The sequence below is a fragment of the Cetorhinus maximus genome, chromosome 17, assembly GCF_964194155.1.
Source record: "Cetorhinus maximus chromosome 17, sCetMax3.hap1.1, whole genome shotgun sequence".
Taxonomy (NCBI): domain Eukaryota; kingdom Metazoa; phylum Chordata; class Chondrichthyes; order Lamniformes; family Cetorhinidae; genus Cetorhinus; species Cetorhinus maximus.
The window spans coordinates 47,661,022-47,686,046 of NC_135895.1; the positions used below are offsets into that span (position 1 = coordinate 47,661,022).

Below are 25,025 nucleotides of genomic sequence, written 5' to 3' on the forward strand. Positions count from 1 at the left end.
CTCACTCTTAATTCAATCTTCATTTCCCTCTATTTTTATCTTTCTATTCCTGAATTGGACCACTCTCGGCTTCCTTCTCAATCCTTGAGCTGTTAACCACTCAGATTGAAGAATTAGAGATACAGTTGCATCGCTTGTTCACTCATGTTCCAGGTGCTCTGCTTCCCTCCCTGCTAGGTTATCAGTTTGCACTCTTCACCAACTTTCTATGCAAAATTTTTAAAAATATTAATCTGCAAGAGCAAGTCTAGCTAATGGCAGATACCGCTATTAGCCTCCTCCAACAAAATTTGACCTAAGTTACTAATGGCCATTTGATTATCATAGACCAATCAAATCTGTCTGACATAAATGATAATTTCAACAAAATCTCTATCTATATACAGACATTGTTTCTACTCTAGGGGAGAAATTCATTGAGTGGTATGCAGAGTGCCAGATATACAAATGGTAAAAAGGCATATTGGAAGAAAGAGAATTAAAAAACTCATATAGTCATGAGAGGGGCATATATAATCAGCAAGCTATTTACTAAAGAGAAGTAACAAAAACAAGGACAAATTCACAAGAAGGGAGATTGAGAAAACAAATAATGCACAAAGATATAGAAACAAGAATGACGTGTGTGGTGTTAATTCCAATATTTATGTTGAGGAAAGAATGAGTCTGAAACCAGCCAGTACCTTACAACAGATTTATTTCCAAACCTGCAGCATAAAGACACAAACTCACCCAGTGTGAACACATTTTTATACTCTTCTAATGAAGCCCTAATAATTTCTCAATTGGGGACAGCTGCTCTTAATTACCAACTTAAAGCATGTACTCTATTGCAGCACAATTCCAACATGAACATGTGAGGCACACAATTACAAGAGGAAATATGCAAAAGGAAAAGACAAGGATCAAATTAAGATTGAAAGACAAACACAAAGAGACAGAAAGAAATAGACAAGTAATATAATTGTTGCAGAAAAAAGCAACACAACTTTGTGTTATTTCATCTATGAGCCAGAGAAACTAGTATGCCAAAAGAACTGTTGGCACCCAGCAAATTTATAGCTATATTCTAACCTTGAGGATCAGATGACAAATGTAAACCACCTGAGCTTCTCTCTCTCGATTTACAGCTTGATTAAAATTCCTCAGTTGTATTATTCTTCCATTATTCACTGAGAACAGTCCAAGTAATGCTCCAAATAATACTGTTTTGCTTCGGTGGAAAAGGGCTACTGCACTTATCTAAAGGATAAACAGTATCAAGGTAGCCCACAGTCTCACACAGATCATATGTATATTACTCCTCCAGTGATTTCATTATTCTGATTCTAGGGCCCACTCCCACCCTTTTATTACCTTAGGTTACTTTGAACTTTGCTTCGTAAATTATCACCAAACCATTTTTTTTTTTGCACCTTGCCAATCGATTCACACATATGCTTTGCTTTAAAAGCTTCTCAGCTCCCATTTATAGCTATTGCTTAAATATTGAGGCTCCACCAATATTCAATCTTTACTGGATGGTTCTTCTTGACCTGAAACTTTAACTCTGTTTCTGTCTCTCTCCACAGGTGCTACCAGACCTGCAGAGCAGTTCCAATATTTATAAATTGCATTGTTGATTCTGTCTGACCAGAACAATAATGATTGAAGAGAATTCACTCTTCACACCAGGGTGCTGCTGTTGGTCGCCACCAACGATGATGCATCACTTCCTTTATGTGGCGTCAGTGTGGGGTCCGGCACCATGACAACGCCCTAACACTGGCATTCCATTGGCCTCTGCATCCACAGGTTTGAATCGCTGACTGGAGCCGCACCTCCTCGAGACTAACTTTTTTCGTATATATAGCTTAGTCAAGTTTTTTTTTTAACTGGCAGAAATGCCGAAGAAAGTTCTGAGACTAACGGTATACTTGAAAATCCAAGCGGTGGGTACCAACAGCTGGCGATAATTTTATCAATAAGCGGCGGCCGTTGGGCCTGTCACCGTAGAAGACGGTGATGATGATTGACATTCGGCAGACCAATAGGAGACGGGGAGACGGCCATCCTTTGCTGGGATTTGTAGGAATTTCTCTGCTTGATCCAATGGCTGGGGGGAATGGGGGCGGGGAAAAGCTGCCCCCCCCGCCCCACCCCCCCCCCCCCCCCCTCCAAAAAAAAACAACAGGCCGTTTTTCACAACTTTGTTCCATTTTGGAGCATCTCGTTTGATTTAACGCTATCGCTCACCCGTTGTATGCTTTATTATATTCAGCTTTTCAGTTCTGAATCCAGGGAGTTTGTTTACTGGAAGTCCTATCAATTCTGAGGATCAACGATTAAAAACAAAATTAAGAATTACATTTTGAATGGGGTTTGGGGGCGAGCGGGCGGGGGTAACTCGGTGATGTTGAAGGAATAGAGGGCATGGGGGCCCAGGTCCTCATACATTAAAAACTGCACTTCAGAAAGTACTAAAATAAAAGCAAAAAACTGTGCATTCTGGAGATCCGAAATAAAAACAAAATGCTGGAAAAACTCAGCAGGCCTGGCAGCATCTGTGGAGGGAGAAGCAGAGTTAACATTTCAAGTCCAATATTCTTTGGAACCGGGGAAGGCCTGCAGAGTTTTCCCAGCACTTTCTGTTTTTATTTCAGAAAGTACTTAATTGACTATAAAGAGCTTTGGGATGTCTTGAGGCCATGAATGGAGTCATATAAATGATAGTCTTCCTTCTGTCTGGGGAGATTGGCTCGAGTAATGAGAAAACATTGGGGGAAAAAATGAATGTGAAACCATGGATTCCTGGAGAAGTTTTCGCAGATGGGCAGAAATGAGTTTAATGGTATACAGAGAGTGATATATGATCATGAAGGACAGAGGGTTGATGGAAAAGGCATAGAGTAATGCTTTTAAACAAAGTGGTGAGAGTTGAGCTGATTGTGATGTTATCTATAGTGTGCAGGTGATGTGGAAAAGTAATTATTTGAAATAAATAGTGGCCCTGATTTTTTGCTTAGTGGCAAAGGAACTATGTTCGATGTTGACCTCAAAAAAAACAAGCCACAAAGTTTTTAGTGGACTCTAAAGCACACACTTCTATTCAGATGCCAGTTTGAATTTGGCACCTTCTGGAAGGGCTCTGTGACATCCAGTGACAAAGCAGGCTGATCAGCCAATTAGATTGAAGACTTCCCACAGATGGCAAAGCAGAAAGTAAAAAAAAACAGAATTATAATATAATTATTTAATTATTCTGTACAATTATAAAATAATTGTACAGAAAGCAAAATCAAGATTGGGACACATGGGATTAAACAAGAAAATTAAAAGAAACTAATAATACAAACTTAATTTTTTTTTAAATCAAGCAGTTTTTAAATGTTCTAAGGGAATGAGAATCCACAATTGTAAAATTGGTTTTTCAGGGTGAGCGAAGTGGTTCAGCATTAACTATAACTTAGAATACCCATTCAAAACTCAGTTGCTAATGATTGAACAAGACATAACTTTTTCAATGACCTGTACAATGAGAATATTGGTTTATAATTTAAATTCACGTCAAATCAGTGGCTTCTATTTTGATTCCATTTGCAAAGACTGCAACAGCTTACTCTGTGGAGGAGCAGGGTAATTCCGACAGCAGCTTTCGTATTTCTACGTTTAACTGCACATGGCCACCAAAAGTTGCTGCCAGTTTTACCCAGTAATAATGGTAAGCACTGACTGCTATACAGTTATATCTACTGTGAATTCTGAGTCAATGTGATTGGGTATAGTGATTCTGGCCGTTTAAGAATTGGAGAAAAAGATGGGCAGCATAAACAGTAATGACTGCTTTAGAAATTTAATAATCATATTCAAAGAAGATGGCTGGAAAGTACGCCAAGCAGTCTGTACTGTTGGAGTTGGGATAGGAGTGAGATCTGCTTGTGTGAGAGGTGGTGATGGTTGATGCATCCAATACATAAAAAAGAAGTGGTGATGAAAGAAGTCAAGAAATTATGAGGGCTACTATGATAAGAAATAATGTGATAGAAATGGAACTGTGTGGCTGTGGATTCTTTTAAGATTTAAAAAAGACCTTTAGTGTAGCTATTGTGGCCGCTTTTGAAGTAGAGAAGTGAAAGTGGCAGCTTCTAAAATTTGATAAGCATTGTCCAGGGAGGTCAAGGAATTGGATCTGCTTCTGGAAGGGACAGCTTTTGAAATTTAAAGCTAAAAGGGGAGTTGGTGGTGTAGTGGCAATATCACTGGACAAGTAATCCTGAGGCTGATGCTCTGGAGACATGTGTTCAAATCCCACTGAGGCAGCTGGTAGAATTTTAATTCAATCAATAAAATCTAGAATTGAAAGCTAATTCAATATTGGTGACCATGAAACTATCATCAGTAGTTGTGAAAACCCATGTGGTTCACGAATGCCCTTTAGAGAAGGAAATCTGCCATCCTTACCTGGTCTGGAGCAAATGTGATTCTAGATCCACAGCAATGTGGTTGTTTCTTAACTGCCCTCTAAAACGGCCCACTAAGTCAATATTGAGGGAGCGACTACACTTCAAAATAATTTAATTGATTGCATCCTGCATTGTCACATTCTGATCACATGAAAGAAGCTGTACTCATGTTAATTTTTTCATGTACATTACCCCATCTGAGGCATAACTTCTGATTAACACTTTTTATATCAATATTTTGCTGATTTATCTTTATAGATTGAGTTCATGTAAAGCAGTGATAAATCAGACCGAAAAGGTAGGAAATGTAAAATTTAATGTAAGGTAAGCTACTAGACTGCTAAGCACTCAAAAGTAACTAATCCTGATTGGCCAATCAAGAAGATCTTGTTTTTAAAAAGGGGGAGAAAACAAAATGAATCAACTGAGTCACAAAAAACCTTAACTGCCATTTTTTCTTCTAAATTAAATTTCTAATATTCAAAATAACATTTTAAGCAAAGTAAGAAATTTAAACAAAATTACATTTCACAATAATATGACCAAATGTGTTCCCTCAGTTATATTGTGTTTTTTTTAATGCCATTCAAGTTTTTAACTCAGGGGCTCAGCTTGTCTCAGAAGTTTTCACTTTAACTGGATATTGTTCCAACACCAACAACTTGCATTTATATAACATCTTTAATATAATAAAATGTCCCAAGGAGCTTTACAGAAGCGTTATAAAGCAAAATTGAATAGTGAACAACTGCAGGAGATATTGGGGCAGATGCCCAAAAACTTGACCAAAGAGGTAAAATTTTAAGGAATGCCTTAAAGGAGGAAAGAGGTAGATAAGTGGAGAGGCTTAGCAAAAGAATTCCAGTTTAAGGTCATGGCAGCTGTAGGCACATCTGCCTATGATGAAATGATTAAAATAGGGAATGCTTTAGAGACAAGAATTAGAGGAGTGCAGACATATGTGAGGATTTCATGGCTGGAGGATTTTAAAATCAGGGTGTGCTTAGCCAGGAGTCAATGTAGGTCAGCAATCACGGAGATGATGGGTGAACTGGATATACTATGAGTTAGGAAACGGGCAGCAAAGTCTTGGATGGCCTCAAGTTTATGGAGGGTAGAATGTGCGAGGCCAGCCAGGAATATGTTGCAAAAGTCAAGTCTAGAAGTAAGAAAGTCATGGATGAGGGTTTCAGTAGCAAAGAACTGAGGCAGGGGTCGAGGCGGGCAATGTTATGGAGATGGAATATGCAGCATTAGTGATGACTTGATATATCGGCATATTGGGTTCAAATATGACATCAAAGTTGGGAACTGTTTGCTTTAGCCTCAGGCAGTTGCCAGGGTGAGGAATGGAATAGGTGGCAAGGGTGGGAATGGAGTTGGTAGAGAGGAGTGAAAACAATGGCTTCGATCTTCCCAATATTTCCTCAGAATAGTTGGATAGTTTCAAACACATGCATCCTTAACCATGTGCATTTTGCATAATTTTCCAATGTCAACTCTTTGCATTATAAGCATATAGCATTTGCAGCATAAAGTTTCTGAGTTAATGTGGAAGTTTTGCTCCCTCATTCTATGATGATTGTGAGAAGCTTTCTTTCATGCCAGTCTTGTGTTTAAAATATTACCGTCAGTAATTGCTGCATCGTCTGGTTTTTTTTTTATTCATTCACGGCATGTGGGCTTCACTAGCTGGCTGGCACATTTATTGCCCATCCCTAGTTGCCCTTAAGAAGGTGGTGGTGAGCTGCCTTCTTGAACCGCTGCAGACCATTTGGTGTAGGTACTCCCACAGTGCTATTAGGAAGGGAGTTCCAGGATTTTGACCCAGCGACAGTGAGGGAACGGTGATATATTTCCAAGTCAGGATGGTGAGTGACTTGGAGGGGAACTTCCAGGTGGTGGTGTTCCCATTTATCTGCTGCCCTTGTCCGTCTAGATGGTAGTGGTCGTGAGTTTGGAAGATGCTGTCTAAAGAGCCTTGGTGAATTCCTGCAGTGCATCTTGTAGATGGTACACACTGCTGCTACTGTGCGTCGGTGGTGGAGGGTGTGAATGTTTGTGGATGTGGTGCCAATCAAACGGACTGTTTTGTCCTGGACGGTGTCCAGCTTCTTCAGTGTTGGAGGAGCTGCACTCATCCAGGCAAGTGGGGAGTATTCCATCACATTCCTGACTTGCGCCTTTTAGATGGTGAACAGGCTTTGAGGCGTCAGGAGGTGAGTTACTTGTCACAGGATTCCTAGCCTCTGACCTGCTCTTGTGGCCACAGTATTTATATGGCTAGTCCAGTTCAGTTTCTGGTCAATGATAACCCCCAGGATGTTGATAATGGGGGATTCGGTGATGGTAATGCCATTGAACATCAAGGGGCGATGATTGGATTCTCTCTTGTTGGAGATAGTCATTGCCTGACACTTGTGTGGCATGAGTGTTACTTACCACTTGTCAGCCCAAGCCTGGATCTTGTCCAGTTCTTGCTGCATTTGCACATGGACTGCTTCAGTATCTGAGGAGTCGCGAACGGTGCTGAACGTTGTGCAATCATCAGCGAACATCTCCACTTCTGACCTTATGATGGAAGGAAAGTCATTGATGAAGCAGCTGAAGATGGTTGGGCCTAGGATACTACCCTGAGGAACTCTTGCCGTGATGTCCTGGAGCTGAGATGACTGACCTCCAAAAATCACAACCATCTTCCTTTGTGCTAGGTATGACTTCAACCGGCGGAGAATTTTCCCCCTGATTCCCATGGGCTCCAGCTTTGCTTGGGCTTCTTGATGCCACACTCGGTCAAATGCTGCCTTGATGTCAAGGGCAGTCACTCTCACCTCACCTCGGGAGTTCAGCTCTTTTGTCCATGTTTGAACCAAGGCCGTAATGAGGTCAGGAGCTGAGTGACCCTGGCGGAACCTAAACTGGGCATCAGTGAGCAGGTTATTGCTAACCAAGTGCCGCTTGATTGCACTGTTGATGACCCCTTCCATTACTTTACTGCTGATTGAGAGTAGACTGATGGGGCAGTAATTGGTCTGGTTGGATTTGTCCTGCTTTTTGTGTACAAGACATACCTGGGCAATTTTCCACATAGCAGGGTAGATGCCAGTGTTGTAGCTGTACTGCGACAGCTTAGCTAGGGGCGCGACAAGTTTGGGGCACAAGTCTTCAGTACAATTGCTGGAATATTGTCAGGGCCCATAGCCTTTGCAGTATCCAATGCCTTCAGCTGTTTTTTGATATCACTTTGAGTGAATCGAATTGATGATGTAAAAGCAACAAAATTATTTCTCAAGAATGTGTAAGTTTTCTAAGTAGAGATTTTAAGAGGATCTCACCTTGTTTTTTCAAATGAATTAGACACAGTTTGAGGGCACATTTGAATTATGTCATTGGCAGCAGTCAATTGTCAATCACTGCAACCTATTACCTTTACTTTGACTGAAAATCTGGTTAAAAATCATTTGCCCTGAACCACAATTGGGCTTTAGAATAATTTTATCCGGTAAAAATTTTGAAACTACTAAGCAAACTTATAAACATTTTTTGAATTAAAATTTGTTTGTTTATGGAGTTTATATTTATGAAAGACTATACATCAGCAAATTTACTAATGTGCACTGAATGCTTTAAGGCAGGAACATAAAGACAAAAGCTGCCTGACAATGGGGAAAGCAATGTGGGTCGAGGAGGAGGGTTTGCTGTTGGATCGGTACATGACACAAAATAGGTTATGACTGGGTTGTGACGGAGCTTGACATTTGGGAGGGCATGAAGGCCTAAAATTGTTTTATTGTCAAAAATGAATGCTATCAATTAATGTTGGAAATGGTATGACATTTTATTTTTCTATACCAATATTGTGATCCTTTTTTGAAATAATCTATTGTAGGTTACGTGCCCTGGAGTGTTCCTACCTGAAAAGAACGATGTTTACGTCAGTGTATATATGTTAGGAAAATTCCAGAAAACCAAGTTTCTCCCTTCAGTCTTTCCATTGACCTTCAGTGACAAAATGAAGATTGAAAAGGTACAAGATGTCTTCTTGTTCAAACATGTTCTAAAGAGAGAGAAAAATTCTAAACATCTTAATTATGAATTCTGGAACTACACAGATGAGCAAATGGCATTTGAAAAAGAAAAGACAGGTTCAGAAGTAATTGTTTCTGATACTGAATCTCCAACCGAACTGTTAAACCTGTCTTCTGTTTCCCATGCTAATGGACCTACTGTGTTAATTCCCACATTTTCTATTATTATTTTGGTACTTTCTGAGTGTAAAGTATTTAACTCTTTTCAGTAGTTCAGCTTTGTAAAATTCCACTTTAATATTTTAATTTACATACCAGTCACTACACTTGAAAGTAATTCAGGGCATTTGAAGAACTTTGGGACATTTTGGAGATGTCTGGAAAGGTACTATGAATGCTATATTCACGTTGTTCTCGTGCAATAATCTCGTTTGATGTTCTAAAAATGGAATCAGGATCGAGTGTAGTCTCCACCTTAAATAGAAATAGAGGTGGATGATAATTGGGCCGGACACATGGATATAATTTAGTCCTCATTATAAAGCCCTACTCTTCTTATTCCATTCTAAACTCCATGTTCATATTTATACTGGGCGCTTCTAATGTTATGCTATTATATATTGTGTGCATATTTCATTAACGTGCTTGTTACTCCAGTAGGTAGCATTATGTATGAAATTTTCACTGTTAAGTGTGTCACACCTTGCTTGTCACAGGTTCAGTTATGTCACATGACACACACTATAGATATATTGACCTGATTCGTCTCAAATGATTTTTATTTTTAAGTATTCAGTTAAACACTTTGAATGACTTAGGCCTGCTTTTCTTTTTCTGAAAAAATGTATTTATCAAATTAAACTCTGTCCCAATACTGTAAATATTTCTCAAGCTGAATTTTTTTCCTTGTAAGTAATTCTAAATTTAATTATCAGCTTTGAAGGGCAAGATTTTTTGTATTTATGCATTAATAGATTCATTCTCTCCACATCATGGCCTCTTTGTTCTTTAACTGCATTAAGGAAGCTCGGCTTGGGCCACATTGACTCCTATTTTACTGAAATTGAAATAAATATATAAGAAAATTCTCCCTTCCTCTGTTAATTCAGTAATTGCTTAGTTTACACACTGCTGGCTGCAGCTGTGTCTCACAATGTGGCCATTCTGGACAATAGCGTGTCTCTTGGTGGACTGCTCCAAAATGTAGTCAGAATTATTTTCCAAATAGGGTTGTTCCTGCTAGCTCTCCCACTCTCCCTGTCAGACAACTTCTAAAGTCTGTCCTGTGCCATAAGTTTCCCCCAATCTACTTCCCCCACAAAACATAGCAAAAGGGTTGATGCAAAAGTTAACAACCAATTTGATTTTTAGAAAACACAGTTAGTACCCGGAGGTTATTTTGATAAATTTTTCATTGATATTTTTATGATCCCAGCTGATTTACTATTGGACAAGCCAGATCCCAGGGTGGAACCCAGCTTGATAGATCCAAACTTTTATTTTATGTTTAGAAATGTGGAGGGTGGCTACTGAATAAAGTCACAGGAGTCAGCTGATGAACTTTTAACAAAAGAATAAAACATTTAAGAAATGAGAAAAGATGAACTATATTACAATACTCCTTCACCCACAACTATACCTTTACAGATTTGTAAGGATAACACAAGTTACAAAAGCTATCTTATACGCTAATGTTCACAGTAAGTACACAGTTCATGTAAACCAATAGGCGACCTGTGCTCAGGCACACTACACTCTGAAACCAAGCCACCCCAAACAGATGCTATGGATCTTTCCTCAACCCCCTTCCCCAGATGCTTGTCACAACGTGCGCCAACTGGTCTCACTGAACTCTGTCTTTCACACGAGGGTTTCCCATCTCCATTCTCAAAGAACCCGCTTTGGAATCTTCTCCATAATGACGCTTTCTCTTGGACGCCTTCTGCGAGGTTCCATCCCCAGGGTTTTGAACTCTCCTGGGGTTCCTCTCCCCTGGATCGTCACGTGCATTCAAGCTTTCTTCCATGCACTCTCTCTCAGAAACTCAGCCGTGCCAACAGAACACCATTGCTTCACATGCCCGTAGTAAAGAGTTACAGACCTTTGGCTGTCTCTTTGGAACTTCTGGCTTCTGACCAGCCTATTTTGCTTTAAGTCTGCGTCCTGCAGCTTTCTCCCTTAAAGCTTGGGGCCTTCCTCTGATCCTCACTCTTAATTTCACTTAACAGGACCTTTTCCAGATTCCTGTTCTTCCTTTGACTAGAATGTCTTCTTGGGACTTTCCTTTTTGTCCCACTCCGTGGTTTCTGGGACCTTCTCCTGTTCTTTTTGGAAATCTGATTTCTGCAGTTCCCGCTCCTGTGTTCCTGTGTCCAGGTTCTCCTGGCTTCTGGTTCCAACAGAACTAAAAAACTGCTTTTCTGTTTTTTCTCTGTCTCTGTGTGTCCTTCCCTCTGGCAACAGCACAGTTTTTTCTAACTTGTGTTTGTTTTAACTTCCCTTGAACAGTCTTAAAACCTCATTAGAATGCCAACATCTTTTAAAGTGAAACCACAGCATCTCGGTGTATAAGCAAGGCAAGTAAATTGTCAACCGCTTGGATTATTTCTGTTGCTGTTGCCTCCTATCTCCCTCCTTCACAGCTCCTCGCTGAGCTTGGAGGTTTCACTTGGTGTTCATTCATTGTGAGCAACACCACAGACGATCTACTATAATGAGCTTGATTCGCAGTCAGTGGTGAAGCAACAGCGCTCACCAATGACTTTGGAAAGAGCTGTTCACAAATTCAGATCTGATTGGATTTCCCCTTTCCCAACATAAGTTTTGAATGTTGCGCCAAGTCAAGGGGACTCCCAAGTATCCAGCAGCAGTGATGTCATTAAGGAGAGTAAGCAGTTAATCATATTGAAGTGTTCACACGGACCACTGAATCCCTTCACTTTTAATTTTAAATGTTACTGTTAGTGAAATAAATGATTGGGAGATACACATGATGATTAAGGTAGAAGTTAAAATATAAAGAAGCTTTTAGAAATAACTTTATTGTTGTTTGAAATTTCTTATCATAATGGAGACATTTTTTTGTTCTTTCATGGGATGTGGGTGTCGCTGGCTAGCCAGCGTTAATTGCCCACCCCTAATTGCCCTTGAGAAGGTGGTGGTGAGCTGCCTTATTGATCCGCTGCAGTTCATGTGGTGTAGGTACACCCACACTGCTGGTAGGGACGGAATTCCAGGATTTTGATCCAATGACTCTGAAGGAACGTGATATAATTCAGAATGGTGTGTGGCTTGGAGTGGAAATTGCAGGTGATGGTATTCCCATGTATCTCCTGCCCTTGTCCTTTTGGATGGTAGAGATTGCAGGTTTAGAAGGTGCTGTCACGGAAGCCTTGGTGAGTTGCAGCAGTGCATCTTGTAGATGGTACACAAATGCTGCCACTGTGCGTTGGTGGTGAAGGGAGTGAATGTTGAAGGTAGCGGATGGTGTGCCAATCAAGTAGACTGCTTTGTCCTTGAGTATTGTTTGAGCTGCACTCATCCAGGCAAGTGGAGAGTATTCCATCACAGTCCTGACTTGTGCGTTGTAGATGGTGGACAGGTTTTGGAGAGTCAGGAAGTGAGTTGCTCACTGCGGAATTCCCAGCCTCTGACCTGCTCTTGTAGCCACTGTATTTATACGGCTGGTCGAGTTCATTTTCTGGTCAATGGTAAACCCCCAGGATGTTGATAGTGGGGTACTCAGCGATGGTAATGGCATTGAATGTCATTGAATGTCATGGGGAGATGATTAGATTTTCTTTTGTTGGAGATGGTCAGTACCTGGCACTTTTGTGGTTCCAATGGTACTTGCCTTCTTGTTGCCCTACACTTTCCCCCCACTACACAAATTCCAACTCATCTAGAGTTACAGTGGTCGTAATGAGTCCCAATCAGCTATCAAAACTTTCATTGCTGATATCCACTTTCTTGTCCTCCAGCATATGGATTTAAAAGTCCTAGTCCTAGTCTACAAATTGTTCCAGAGATTTGCTCCAGCATACCCCTACCACCTTTCTTGCTGCATGTTCCATCTTGCACCTTTATACCTTCTGAATCAAGTTCACTGTGCATAGTCCCTATGTTGAACCTTTGGTCATCATGTCTCTGATTCTTGAATTCCCCTTCCAAACCCAACCCAAAATGCCTTCACTCATCTCTTCCTACCTTCAAAACTTTCTCAAATCCTACTTTTTCAACTACATTTTTTCTCACTAGCCCTGATTCTTTCATTCATGTTTGTTGTTCAACCTTCCCACCGTCCCCATCCTTTTGCAGGTAGTTGCTTGAGACACTTTGCTACGATAAAGGTTATATAAAGGCTATATAGGGGCAAGTTGTTTGAATATAGGTGACTTTAACCTGCATTTATGTTTGCTTTTCATTTTAGCAATAACATTTCACAACAGTGCAGCACTTTACAAATTTAATGAATGTGAATCAGTTAGAATTTTTGAAAACGAAAAAGATCTACATTATTTGTAATTAACAGAGAAAAGCATTGTTCATAGAGACCTTTGCAAAAACAGAAGTCACAAATCATTGAGATCAGCTGTTTGATCAAACCTAAGCCAGGATTTTCTGGCCGCGTTGCGGGCGAGACCTGCCGTGGGCGAGGCGGCGCCCTTGCCAGAAGTCCATTAACTTGCGACGGGACCAGAAGATCGTGGCGGTGGGCAGGTGTGGAAAATCCCGCCGTTAGAGAAAGGATTAAGCAAAGGCACTCTAATGTGAAATTTCTAATAATTTGGTGCATAGCCTGAGTTAGATTAATTCCAAAATGCTTTTTAGAAATACAACAGTTGCTCCCCAAAGTAGTCAGCTGTTTCTATCGACCATTTCAGCAAGCTCCATTTCAGTTCAGAGCTTAGTCCATTAGCCCAGATCCATAATTAATCTCTAAATCACCATCATTAGGTATTTCAAAAAAACATTTAGCTTTGAATTATGTTTCCTGAGATTGGAAGATTATTTCCAAGTGATGAGTAATTGTGGTACTTTGGAGTTGATTTTCTTTTTATTGTTTTATATAAATACAGAACTTTCCAGAAGCCATGAATCCTGGGGATGTTGCAGACATGCTGGAAAGTAAGAACAATATATCTGTGATATTTTGTATTTACACATTTGCACTTCCAACACATTTATCATTTAATTAGTATTGATATTATCTTATGATTCTTTTATTCACAGTGGATACAACAAAATTTGAATTGATACAGCTGACTCCACCAGGTACCACCAAAATTTGCAAAAATATCAATATGTTTACTTGTCAATTACAATTTGTACAATGGGAATATACTTTATGAAGATTGCTATCACCTAGTAAAGTACCACTATCATTTAACATACATAGTGATGTGATGCATATTTTGAGAATGCATTTTTTCCTCATATATAAACTCAGAACAAAATAATAGAAGGAATCGTTATGTGAGTAGAAACATACACACATATTGCTAACAACATGTTATTTCGTTAAAATGCATTGAGTTCCTTCATACTTAGGAGTGAAAGGAAGATGGAAAGCACATACAAAATCCTGAAATGGAAAAAGGAAAATGAAACTACCTTAATGCCTCAGTGAGTTTATCAATTGAGTAGGTGAGCAGTAGAGACCAGGAAGATATCAGGTAATTTCCCAGACTGTGCTAAGATCTCAAATAGCAGTAAGAATGTTATAACTGGCATCACAGTTCCTGGATTAAAAGGACAAAATTAGCTGAGTTCTCAGCCCTGATTGCTGTAAAAAGACAGGCTTGGCATATGTGTGAATCCTTGCTAAGTACAGGATTAGACTCCATTCTGACGCATTCTGTGATTCACAAACTATCAATGCAAATAACAATAACAGGCTGAGGGGGTATTAAAAGGCAATCACTATCTGTGGAACGATATCCCAGAATGTTATTAAGGAGGGGAATTCAAGGAACAAAATTAAAATAGAAACAAAAGGGAAGAAACAAAATCTGATTAACTCTGTACTTATCCATTGACTACTTTTAGGTGTGCATTCCTGCAAAGTGAATGTCACAGCCTTCACCATATTGGGTGGTATCTAACGCAGGCAACAGGTATTTTGCCCACTTGCTGGAGAGCTGGCGAGAGTCCCGCGTTGCCTCCTTTTGTGAAGGACCACCGAATTAAGTGCTCATCAGGCACTTTAGTAGCCAGTGACGGGCCTTCCGCAAGTTCAAGGACCCTGGAGACGAAAATCCTGCATCCCTGAGAGCTGCCAGACAATTCGAAGCCAACAGATGTGCATTGCAGGGAGCACCACAAGGGGAGTGGTGGAATCTGCAGCTAATACACCCACTAGAGGTGCAGGATTGCTGAGGGACTCTAGACCAAAGGTGAGTGAGGGCAGGATGGGGGCAGGGTTAGCAGCAAGGGCACGGGCATGACTCTCAGCAGGGTTCCCCTTCTCAATGCCGGCCCTTTGATCGGGCACTGTGCCTTTGAATGAGGGTTCCTCATGGTGATGGAGCTTGAGCATGAGCTGGCACCGATCAGTATGCATACTTGCAGAGAGCAGTTCCCTGTTCCCTCCCCATGGAGCCCCTGGTGGGCAGTGCCCGGAACCTATTGATTGACTGGCAAGTGACATTTGAACAACTTCCCTGAATCTACCTGCACTGGACCCAGGGTGACGTTTGTTCAAAACATCTCTGGGATTCGTCCCACAGTGTGTGGAGAAAATTTTCCCCCATAGATTGAGACCACTTCAGTTTTCTAATTTTTAAAAAAAAAAAGAATTATTTGTGTATTGCTGAAAAAAGTACATATCGAAGCTTTTCGTCTTGTACTTTTCAGGACACTTCGGAAGTATACCAATGTATGTGTGTGTGAAGAGAGTACTTATTGGTTGGCAAGTGAACTCTGGTAGAGGTGTTGCCATGGAGAATGAGTAAGCAAATGGCTGTCACTTATTTTGTTCAGCTGAAACAAGCGCAATGTGTGTACATGTTCTTTCTGTCTGCAAAGAACAGGGCCCTGTGTATTAATATATGTAGCTTCCAGTACATGCAAATGTGTCATACTGAGAGCCCGACTGACAATCTTAAATTGGCTGTCATCGTAATTCTTAGCACACTGAGGAGTATTTACCAAATGTTGTCCAACATCACATCTAATGTTGGACACTGGGCGGAATCGTCCCAGGTTTGCAGTAAATGTGATAGTGGACGGATAGTTTTATCTGCCGCCTGCAATGGCGGCTTTTCACGTTGTATCGCCCCAAACCCACCACATTAATTATGCATTCCCAGGAAACACGCCTTTTCCATGGCGGGTGGGCTCTCATTCGCCCGTTACGCCATCACCTTGTCGCTTCATCACACCGGGCGCCGTATTTAAAGTCCAGCGGTGCGCACACCTCTCAGTGCTTCAAGCCCACGACTGCTGCACAGAAGACAGGATGGCTCTGAAAAGCAAAAAGACTGCAGCCCCCAGGTTCAATGACGCGTCCCTTGAGTGCCTTTTGGATGCAGTGGCGGCTCGCTGTGATGTCCTCTACCCCCTGCTCTGGCTGCAGGATGGGCATCAACCTCACTAATCCGGCTTGGGAGGCAGTGATAGCAGTGGTCAGCGCCAACGCCTTGCGAAAGTGGACAGCCACCCAGTGCCGCAAGAGAATGAATGATCTTTTTTCTACCAGGATAAGTCGCTCTTCTCATCACTCTCAACTCACACACACAAACCCATCACACACCCACAGGGCCCTCACTCACTGTCAGTTTAAGGGACATCACCATTCACTCTCATACACACCTTCATTGTCCTCATCCCGTCCGTGGGATCACTCTCCACCTACACATGCCAGGCACACTTATCATCTGGTCTGGCAGACAAGTTGGCACACAATAAGAGGGAGAGGTCGTTTACTGGTGGAGGAATGCCTGAAATCAAGGTCCCCACGGACTTTGAGAACAGAGCCATCCAGCTGGTTGGAGAGGATCTGGACTGTTCCTGTGCTGACTGTGAGGTCACCGGTTCTCTACCAAGTGAGGATCCGGCAGTGCAACATCATCAGTGCCAAACAGTGTAAGCAGCACGCGATAAACAGAGCTAAGCGATCCCACAATCAACAGATCAGATTTTTTTTTGTTTGTTTATTTACAGGATGTGGGCATCGTTGGCTAGGAAATACCTAATTGTCTTTAAGGTGTTGGTGAGCTCCCTTCTCGAACCGCTGCAGTCCCTGTGGTGTAGGTACACCCACAGTGCTGTTAGGGAGGGACTTCCAGGATTTTGACCCAGTGACTGTGAAGGAATGGTGATATATTTCCAAGTCAGATTGGTGTGTGGCTTGGAGGGGAACTTCCAGGTGGCGTTGTTCCCATGTATCTGCTGCGCTTGTCCTTCTAGATGGTAGTGGGCATGGGCTTGGAAGGTGCTGCCTAAGGAGCCTTGGTGAGTTTCTGCAGTGCATCTTGTAGATGGTACACACTGCTGCCACTGTTCATTGGTGGTGGAGAGAGTGAATGTTTGTGGAAAAGGTGCCAATCAAGCGGGGGCTGCTTTGTCCTGGATGGTATCAAACTTCTTGAGTGTTGTTGGAGTTGCACTCATCTAGGCAAATGGAGAGTATTCCATCACACTTCTGACTTGTGCCTTGTAGATGGTGGACAGGCTTTGGGGAGTCTGGAGGTGAGTTACTCACTGCAGGATTCCTCGCCTCTGACCTGCGCTTGTAGCCACAGTATTTATATGGCTAGTCCAGTTCAGTTTCTGGTCAATGGTAACCCTCAGGATATTGATATCTAAGCTCTGCAGTCCTGGTACATCTAGCCTTGAATGGCAGTGGACAATTAAACAACTCACTGGAGGAGGAGACTCCACATATATTCCCATCCTCAAAGATGGGGAAACCCAGCACATCAGTGCAAAATATAAGGCTGAAGCATTTGCAATAATCTTCAGCTAGAAGTGCCAAGTAGATATTCCATCTCAGTCCCCTCTGGTGGTCCCAGGCATCACAGATGCCAGTCTTCAGCCAATTCGTTTCACTCTCTGTAATAGCAAGAAATGGCTGAAGGCACTGGATCGTGCAAAGGCTATGGACCCTGACAACATTCCGGCAATAGTACTGAAGACTTGTGCTTGAGAAATTGCCGCGCCCCTAGCTAAGCTGTTCCTGTACAGCTACAACACTGGCATCTACCCGGCAATGTAGAAAATTGCCTGGGTATGCCCTGCACACAAAAAGCAGGACAAATCCAACCCAGCCAATTACCACCCCATCAGTCTACTCTCAATCTTCAGTAAAGTAATAGAAGGGATCATTAACAGTGCAATCAAGCAGCACTTGCTTAGCAATAACCTGTTCACTGATGCTCAGTTTGGGTTCCGCCAGGGTCACTCAGCTCATGACCTCATTATAGCCTTGGTTCAAACATGGACAAAGGAGTTGAAATCCAGAGGTGAGGTGAGAGTGACCGCCCTTGACATCAAGGCAGCATTTGACCGAGTGTGGCATCAAAGAGCCCTAGCAAACCTGGAGCTAATGGGAATCAGGGAGGAAACTCTCCGCTGGTTGGAGTCGTACCTAGCACAAATGAAGATGGTTGTGGTTGTTGGAAATCAATCATCTCAGTTCCAGGACATCACGGCAGGAGTTCCACAGAGTAGTGTCCTACGCCCAACCATCTTCAGCGGCTTCATCAATGCCTTACCCTCCATCGTAAAGTCAGAAGTGGGGATATTCGCTGATGATTGCTGAATGTTCCGCATAATTCACGACTCCTTAGATACTGAAGCAGTCTATATTCAAATACAGCAAGACCTGGACAATATCAGGCTTGGGCTGACAAGTGGCAAGTAATATTTGTGCCATGCAAGTGCCAGGCAATGACCATCTCCAACAAGAGAGAATCTAACCATCGCCCCTTGACATTCAATGGCATTATCATCGCCAAATTCCCCATTATCAACATCCTGGGGGGTTACCATTGACCAGAAATTGAACTGGACTAGCCATATAAATAATGTGGCCACAAGAGCAGGTCAGAGGCTAGGAATCCTGTGGTGAGTAACTCACCCCCTGACTCCCAAAAGCCTGTCCACCATCCACTAGGCACAAGTCAGGAGTGTGATGGACCCCTTCCACAAACATTCACTCCCTCCACCACCACAAGCAGTGACAGTGGTGTGTACCATCTGCAAGATGCTCTGCAGGAACTCACCAAGGGTTCTTAGAGAGCACCTCCCAAACCCACAACCGCTTCCATCTAGAAGGACATGGGCAGCAGATGCATAGGAACACTACCACCTGGAAGTTGCCCTCCAAGCCACACACCATCCTGACTTGGAAATATATCGTTGTTCATGTACCTACACCACATGGACTGCATCAGTTCAATAAGGCAGCTCACAACCACCTTCTCAAGGGCAATTAGAGATGGGCAATAAATGTTGGCCTAGCCAGCCATGCCCACATTCCATAAATGAATTTTAAAAAATTAAACCTCGACTTTTGAAATTGAATGAGGCCCTTGCATGCCTGGGATGAGGGCTTCGCAGGCTGCCCGAAGTGTCTTCTTAAAATGGGACAAGGCACAAAGTTGGCAGGAAACATTGTGCATCGCTACAAATTTAACCCTCCACACGTCCCATTCTTGTTAGGCATAGGGGTTTAAGATCAAGACCTTTGTTTTCTCAATCCCAAAGAAATAATTCTCACACGGTCTTATCTTCAGGCATCCTTTCCTGCACGTTCACTACACCAATGGGGAACACAACTGGAGGACAGGTGCTGATGTGGAGGTGGACTTGGGAAGTTTGCTGCTTCTTGTACAGCATGGCCATAATGATGATGAGGATGAGTCCACTCTTCATTTGCAGCTGCTGCATCCTGTTCCATCTTCCTGCACCCTAACTCCATTGTATTTAACAACCCGTGACACTTGTTTCTTCTCTCCCAGTTGCTAGCTCAGAAATTTTTATCTGCGAGGGATTAGATAATGCAAGAGAGGAATTGGTATAGAAAAGATGGTACTGGGTGATTCACTGGGCGCACCGGACTTGGAGAAGTGGGAGTGTGGGAGAATGTATCACTGCTTTCATTGAAGTACTCATAATGGCGTTGACAGACTTCCAACCATTTATGTACTTAGCATACATCTAGAAAGTGTAAAAGATTGACTGAGTGGTGATGTTTGTCTGCTTACCCCTCTTATGGTGGACCATCTAGTCCTACCACTCAAGATACATTGTGGAGTGGTTAAGGACCTGGCGTGTTGTGTTTCTCATCCCTTCACCTTGAGAACATAGCTTTCTGTAGTAGAAATGCAAACTGAGCTTAACTTCATGCTATTGTAGCACCTAAATTACGCTAATTATGCTGACCTTTTACCTTAACACCTAAGAAAGGAAAGGTCTTGGCGGTAAATTTTGTACAGTGATATTGGACTTCAACTTTGTATAAATTAATGCTTAAATAATTTATCACAGTTAAGTATATAGCTTGACTCGGTTAGTAATGCTCTTGCTTCTGAGTTAGAGGTTGTTGACTTAAACCCCATTATTGATGAGCAAAAAATCTACGCTGACTCTTAAGGCAGTATTGGGAAAGTGCTGCACTGTCGGAAATACATGCTTTCAAATGAAATGTTAAACAAAGACATTACTTATCAGCTCAAGTTAAATATTAAAATCCCAAGGGGAAATTTGAAGAGCTGGGATTTCTCTCAGTGCCCTGGCCAACATTTCTGCTATAGCTATATAGCCATCACAAAAAAGCAGATTATCTGGCCTTTCATTAATTTGCTTGTGGGATCTTGCTATCTTAAACTGCATCAGCTGGTTGTCCCCAAGTCCCCAAGCAAATGTCCACCATTTAATATTCCTGCTGTCCATATAGTGGACACTGTAACTGTACCAATACAGGTGTGGATATCTGCTGCCATTATTGTCTGATCCTAGAAATTCTGACTGAGTCAGGCACTTTACTCTGCAATGCATTACTAGGCCCGCTCTGCATTGTTATGGTGCTGAAATAGGATTATGAGCTTTAAGACCTGATCACTTCGGAATATTTCTTTGCAGCAGGTGAAACACTGGCAATCTATGAGCAGAACACCAGAGAATTTCTTTATCCTGGTCGCAGGCTGACACCAAGCTATCCTGGGATGGACAGAGAGCTGTTGATGAAGAGATCAATTGATTTTCCTGTAAGTGAATATTGATGTGCAGTTAATTCCTAATATAAAAGCTCATGTTACATCACAATATAGGTCGCAAAATTTAATTCCACGGAATAAAAAGCTTCTCTTATAAGTCTAATTTTAAGGGATTTAGGGGTGAATATACAGTTTATCAAGATTAATGATAACATTGATGCAGAGGGGAGCATTTTGCCCTTTTTGGAAACTGTGTCAGCAGACCTCTGGTAGAAGGGCAAGCAGGACAGGACAGGAAACAGTCTCAGCTTCAAGGATTCCCAAGTCAAGTATATCACGTTAGAGTTAGAGAAAAAGTTTATCGTACTCTGACAAAATTGTCACCCCACTGCATGACTGATGTTTGCATTTTATGTGAAGATGGGAAGCTTTCATCCGATTAGTCGCCTGGATTCAAACCTAGGTTCCAGAGGTAAAAGAATTGTGTGCTAACCTATTACTTCACTAGAGTGTAGAATGGAGTAATAGGTTAGCACGCCATTCTTTTACCTCTGGAACCCAGGTTTGAATCCAGGCGACTAATCGGATGAAAGCTTCCCATCTTCATATAAAATGCAAACATCATACTCATGCAGTGGGGCGATATTGCTGTTAGAGTAAAATAATCTTTTTCTTTAACTAAAATGATATACTTGATATGGGAATTCTTGAAACTGAGACTATTTCCTGTCATGTGCTGTCCTGCTTGTAGCCACTCCTACCAGGAGATCTACTGTCACTGTGACATCGTTTCCAAGAAGTGCAAAATGCTCCCTTCTGCATCAGTGTCATTACTAATCTTGGTAAACTGTATATTCACCCCTAAAATTGGATTTATAAGAGATTTTTAATAGTAATCGACTTTGCTGGATTGTATGCAGTACAACAAAAGAATTCAGGTGTTTAAAAGCAGTTACATGTTTATCTGAGAATAAGTTTATTGAGGGATATAAAGAATGGGTAGGTAACTGGAATAAAAAAGGAGAGTTACCTTGGCAAGCAAAATGACAAAAGAGGCTTGGTGGCCGAAATTGCCTTCTCCCTTTCTTATGGACTTGTTTAAGATTGAAATGACAATCATGTTCATTTTTTTAAAAAATGAAGCACTCTGGCTGTTGATTCGTTAAAATATTTCCCTTCATGCAAACATCATTTTATATTCGAGTTAGTTGTTTGAAAAGTTAAAACTGTAAAATTTTTGTACTGATTCAATACCCAGCAAGCATTTTGATGGGAGTAAAGGTCCAATGTGGGGAAACAGGTTCTCAAACTAAAGCTGTCTCCTAGTACCTAGGAACTTCTATCTTTATTGGATAGGACTGCATGTATTCCCTTTAGCCTTTCCTACTTTAAAGTCTCAAATATTTCTATTAACATCATACAACGTTGGAAGAATAATTTTGTGCCAACTTCTCATGTTCAATTTTGCACAATAGTAAAGAAGTATCATCAGCCAACTAGATAATGTTAAGGATTTGAAACCCTAGATTTTGGAAGCATGTAAATATAATCCACCATGAGAACGAAGAATACTTTCCCTCCCAAAATGTTCAACAAAATAATGTATGTTTGTCCATATAGTGATCTTGGAACTGAATCGCAGACCTAGTAATTTGATTGCACCAGAAAATGGACATGTAGGGAATAGGATGGGTATTGCATACACCTGTTTGTGTTCTCCTGGGCAGCATATTATATATGTGCTGCAAGCTGATTGTAGGTGTGCAGCCAGAGCTACTCACACTATCCATTGTTGCCTGCCTGTTTGGAGGGCTAGATATTGGCATCTCTGGTGCCACATCAGAATGCATCATGAAATCATTTTTTTTTGTGTGTCCCTGTGTGCTTTGCAAGCTGGCACCTGTGGAAATTGTAACGTTCAGGGCACAGAGAGTTTCGAGACTTGTTACATTTGATCCTGCCTAGTAACAAGGACGGGACCCTCTTGGAGTGTTTTGATAGATCAGTTCAAGGGTCAGTCAGTTTTAGTCAAAGAGGGACAGGAGCAGGAGAAGGAATTCTCTGTGGCTCAAGTGCTGCAGTTAGCTCTGAGGAGCTGGGTTCACAAGCTCCAGTAGTGAGGGCTCGGGAGAAGACATGGCGAGCCGAAAAGGCAGCAGAAGGTTGATGACTCTGTATTGCGGGGCGTTGGGGTAAAGGGAACCTTTTGGAGCAGTGGCATTCTCAGCATCGCTGAAGAGCTGAAGTTGTGTTTGTGAGCCAGTGCTGGAGAGCAGACTCGGGAATCCAGGGGAGCGTAGTCTCAGGAGACAAGCTGAAACCCTGGGAGGTGAGCATTCGTTGAGGCAGTCCGAGTTGGAGCAACTTTTGGAGGGAATTCCGAAGCTAGATTTTTGAAAGTAAAGAGTGAAGACATGCAACTCCTCAGAAGAGAGACAGGATTTTAACTGGATTGTGTAACTCACAATGAACACTAACATCTGGGCGGGGTGCTGAAAAATCCATGGGATCTGTCTTGTTCTACTCTGCCATCTATTGTGCAGTGTAGCATGTTCAACCACAGTTTGCCTGTTATTTCACATTTTCCCCATGTTAATTCTTAATGTTAGAGTAAAAGATAGATATTGTAAATTGTTTTACTTCTCCGACTTTGTATAGTAAAGTTTATTTTGTTTGTTCAAAAACCATGGAATTTTGTGCCTTTATTCTTTTAGCAAAGACCTGGTATCTCAAACTTTGTCTACTTTAAGGAAAAAGTTACTGGTCTCAATCCAGACCGTAACATAAATTTGGGGGTTTGGTTCAGAATCCTAACAACAGCCAGCACACCTTAAATGTTACTCTGGCTACAGGCTAGAGAAATGACAGACACCTGCAGATTGTGTCCCAGGTTCTTGGATGCTGCTTTGGTGCCTCCAGGCCAAGCAGTGGGCATGAGGAGGGAGATCCAGTTTGCTGCAGGGTGCAGAAAGCTCTTCAGATAACTCTACCACCAGCTTGAAAGACATCACAAAAGAGGTTAATGCCACAAACTTATGTCACAGGACATGGCTGTAATGCTGAGATGTTCAATGACCTTACCATGTTTGTTAAAATAACAGTACTTTTCTCTTACACTTGGCTCAAACCTCACCACCTTCAGCTTCACAAATGACAATCTTCCCTATCCCTGCTTCCCTTCAGTCTCCCACAATCACTGAACTCACACATTTGCCACTTTTGCACCCTCACATGTGACAAAATGCATCCCAGTTATTCGATTATGACAGGTCCATTCCCTAAACACCTCAGAACTGTCACTAATGCATTCCATTCTTTCTTGCAGGAGAAGGTCACCCACAACTTGCAAGCGTGTCTGCCAGCGGAAATGGCCAAACTTGCCTGCACACCCTTGCCCTCAAAGAAAGCATGCTGGCCATCAAAGTCAAGGACAGAGTCATGGCCACGGTGACTGGCAGTGCTAGAAGAGACTTTGCACAGGGTTTAGTCACACCTAATCCTCTTCCTTTCCCTTCACAAACTGCAGTTGCTTTCTTCTCTGTTCCATCTTCACACATTGGGTGGAAGTGTGGTAGCGGGCGGGTAAAAAAACGTTTTAGCCCCTCAGCTGCAATAGTGGTTTTTCAATCCCAATCCCTTATTTATCTTGTATTCCCGGGAAACATCCCGTTTTGATGGTGGGCGGGCTATCATTCGCCACAAGCCATCACCTTGCCACTTCATCATCCTGGGTGCCATATTTAAAGTGCAGCCGTGCACACACTTCTCAGTGCTTCCAGCCCAGGACTGCTGCAAAGAAGACATGGCTCCAAAAGACAAGAAGACTGCAGCACCCGGTTTAGTGATGCGTCCCTTGACTACCTTTTGGACTTGGAAGCCTACTGTGATGCCTTCTACCCCTGCTCCGGCCACAGGAGAGGCAGCAACATTACCAGTCCAGCACAGGAGGCAGTGGTCAGTGCCAATGCCCTGCAAAAGAGAACAGCGACCCAGTGCCAAAAGAGGATGATAGATCTCCTCTGTTCTACCAGGGTAGGTCACTTTTCTCATCACCCTCAACTCACAAGCTCATCACACATCCACAGGGATTTCACTCACTGTCAGTTCAAGGGACATCACCGTTCACTCTTTGACACACACCTTCATTCTCCTCATCCCGTCCATGGGATCATTCACCACTCACACGTGCCAGGCATACTTTTCATCTGGTGAGAAACTTATCAGCCATGATTGAATGGCAGAGCAGACTCGATGGGCCGAATGGCCTAATTTCTGCTCCTATGTCCTATGGTCTTATGGCCTGGCAGGCATCCTGTTTACACTCTCTCCATCTCTATTCATGCAGGACAAGTTGGCACACAACAAGAGGGAGAGGTCACAGATTGGTGGAGGAA

General features: G+C 42.1%; 1 protein-coding gene across 4 annotated transcripts in view; it reads left to right on the plus strand.

Annotated features, from left to right (window-relative positions):
- Positions 1-1,771: 1,771 nt before the first annotated feature.
- The window catches only part of spata6 (spermatogenesis associated 6), a 141,653-nt gene continuing 118,399 nt past the window's right edge, over positions 1,772-25,025 (plus strand). For 3 of the 4 annotated variants that reach the window (XM_078561155.1, XM_078561158.1, XM_078561159.1), the window contains exons 1-5: positions 1,772-1,931; positions 8,332-8,469; positions 13,549-13,597; positions 13,703-13,744; positions 20,558-20,682. In XM_078561155.1, coding sequence (XP_078417281.1) covers positions 1,884-1,931; positions 8,332-8,469; positions 13,549-13,597; positions 13,703-13,744; positions 20,558-20,682 — 402 coding nt within the window. In that variant the 5' untranslated portion in view covers positions 1,772-1,883. Of the gene's footprint in view, positions 1,932-2,167; positions 2,241-8,331; positions 8,470-13,548; positions 13,598-13,702; positions 13,745-20,557; positions 20,683-25,025 lie in introns of those variants that run through there. The other variant, XM_078561157.1, reaches the window with a different exon arrangement.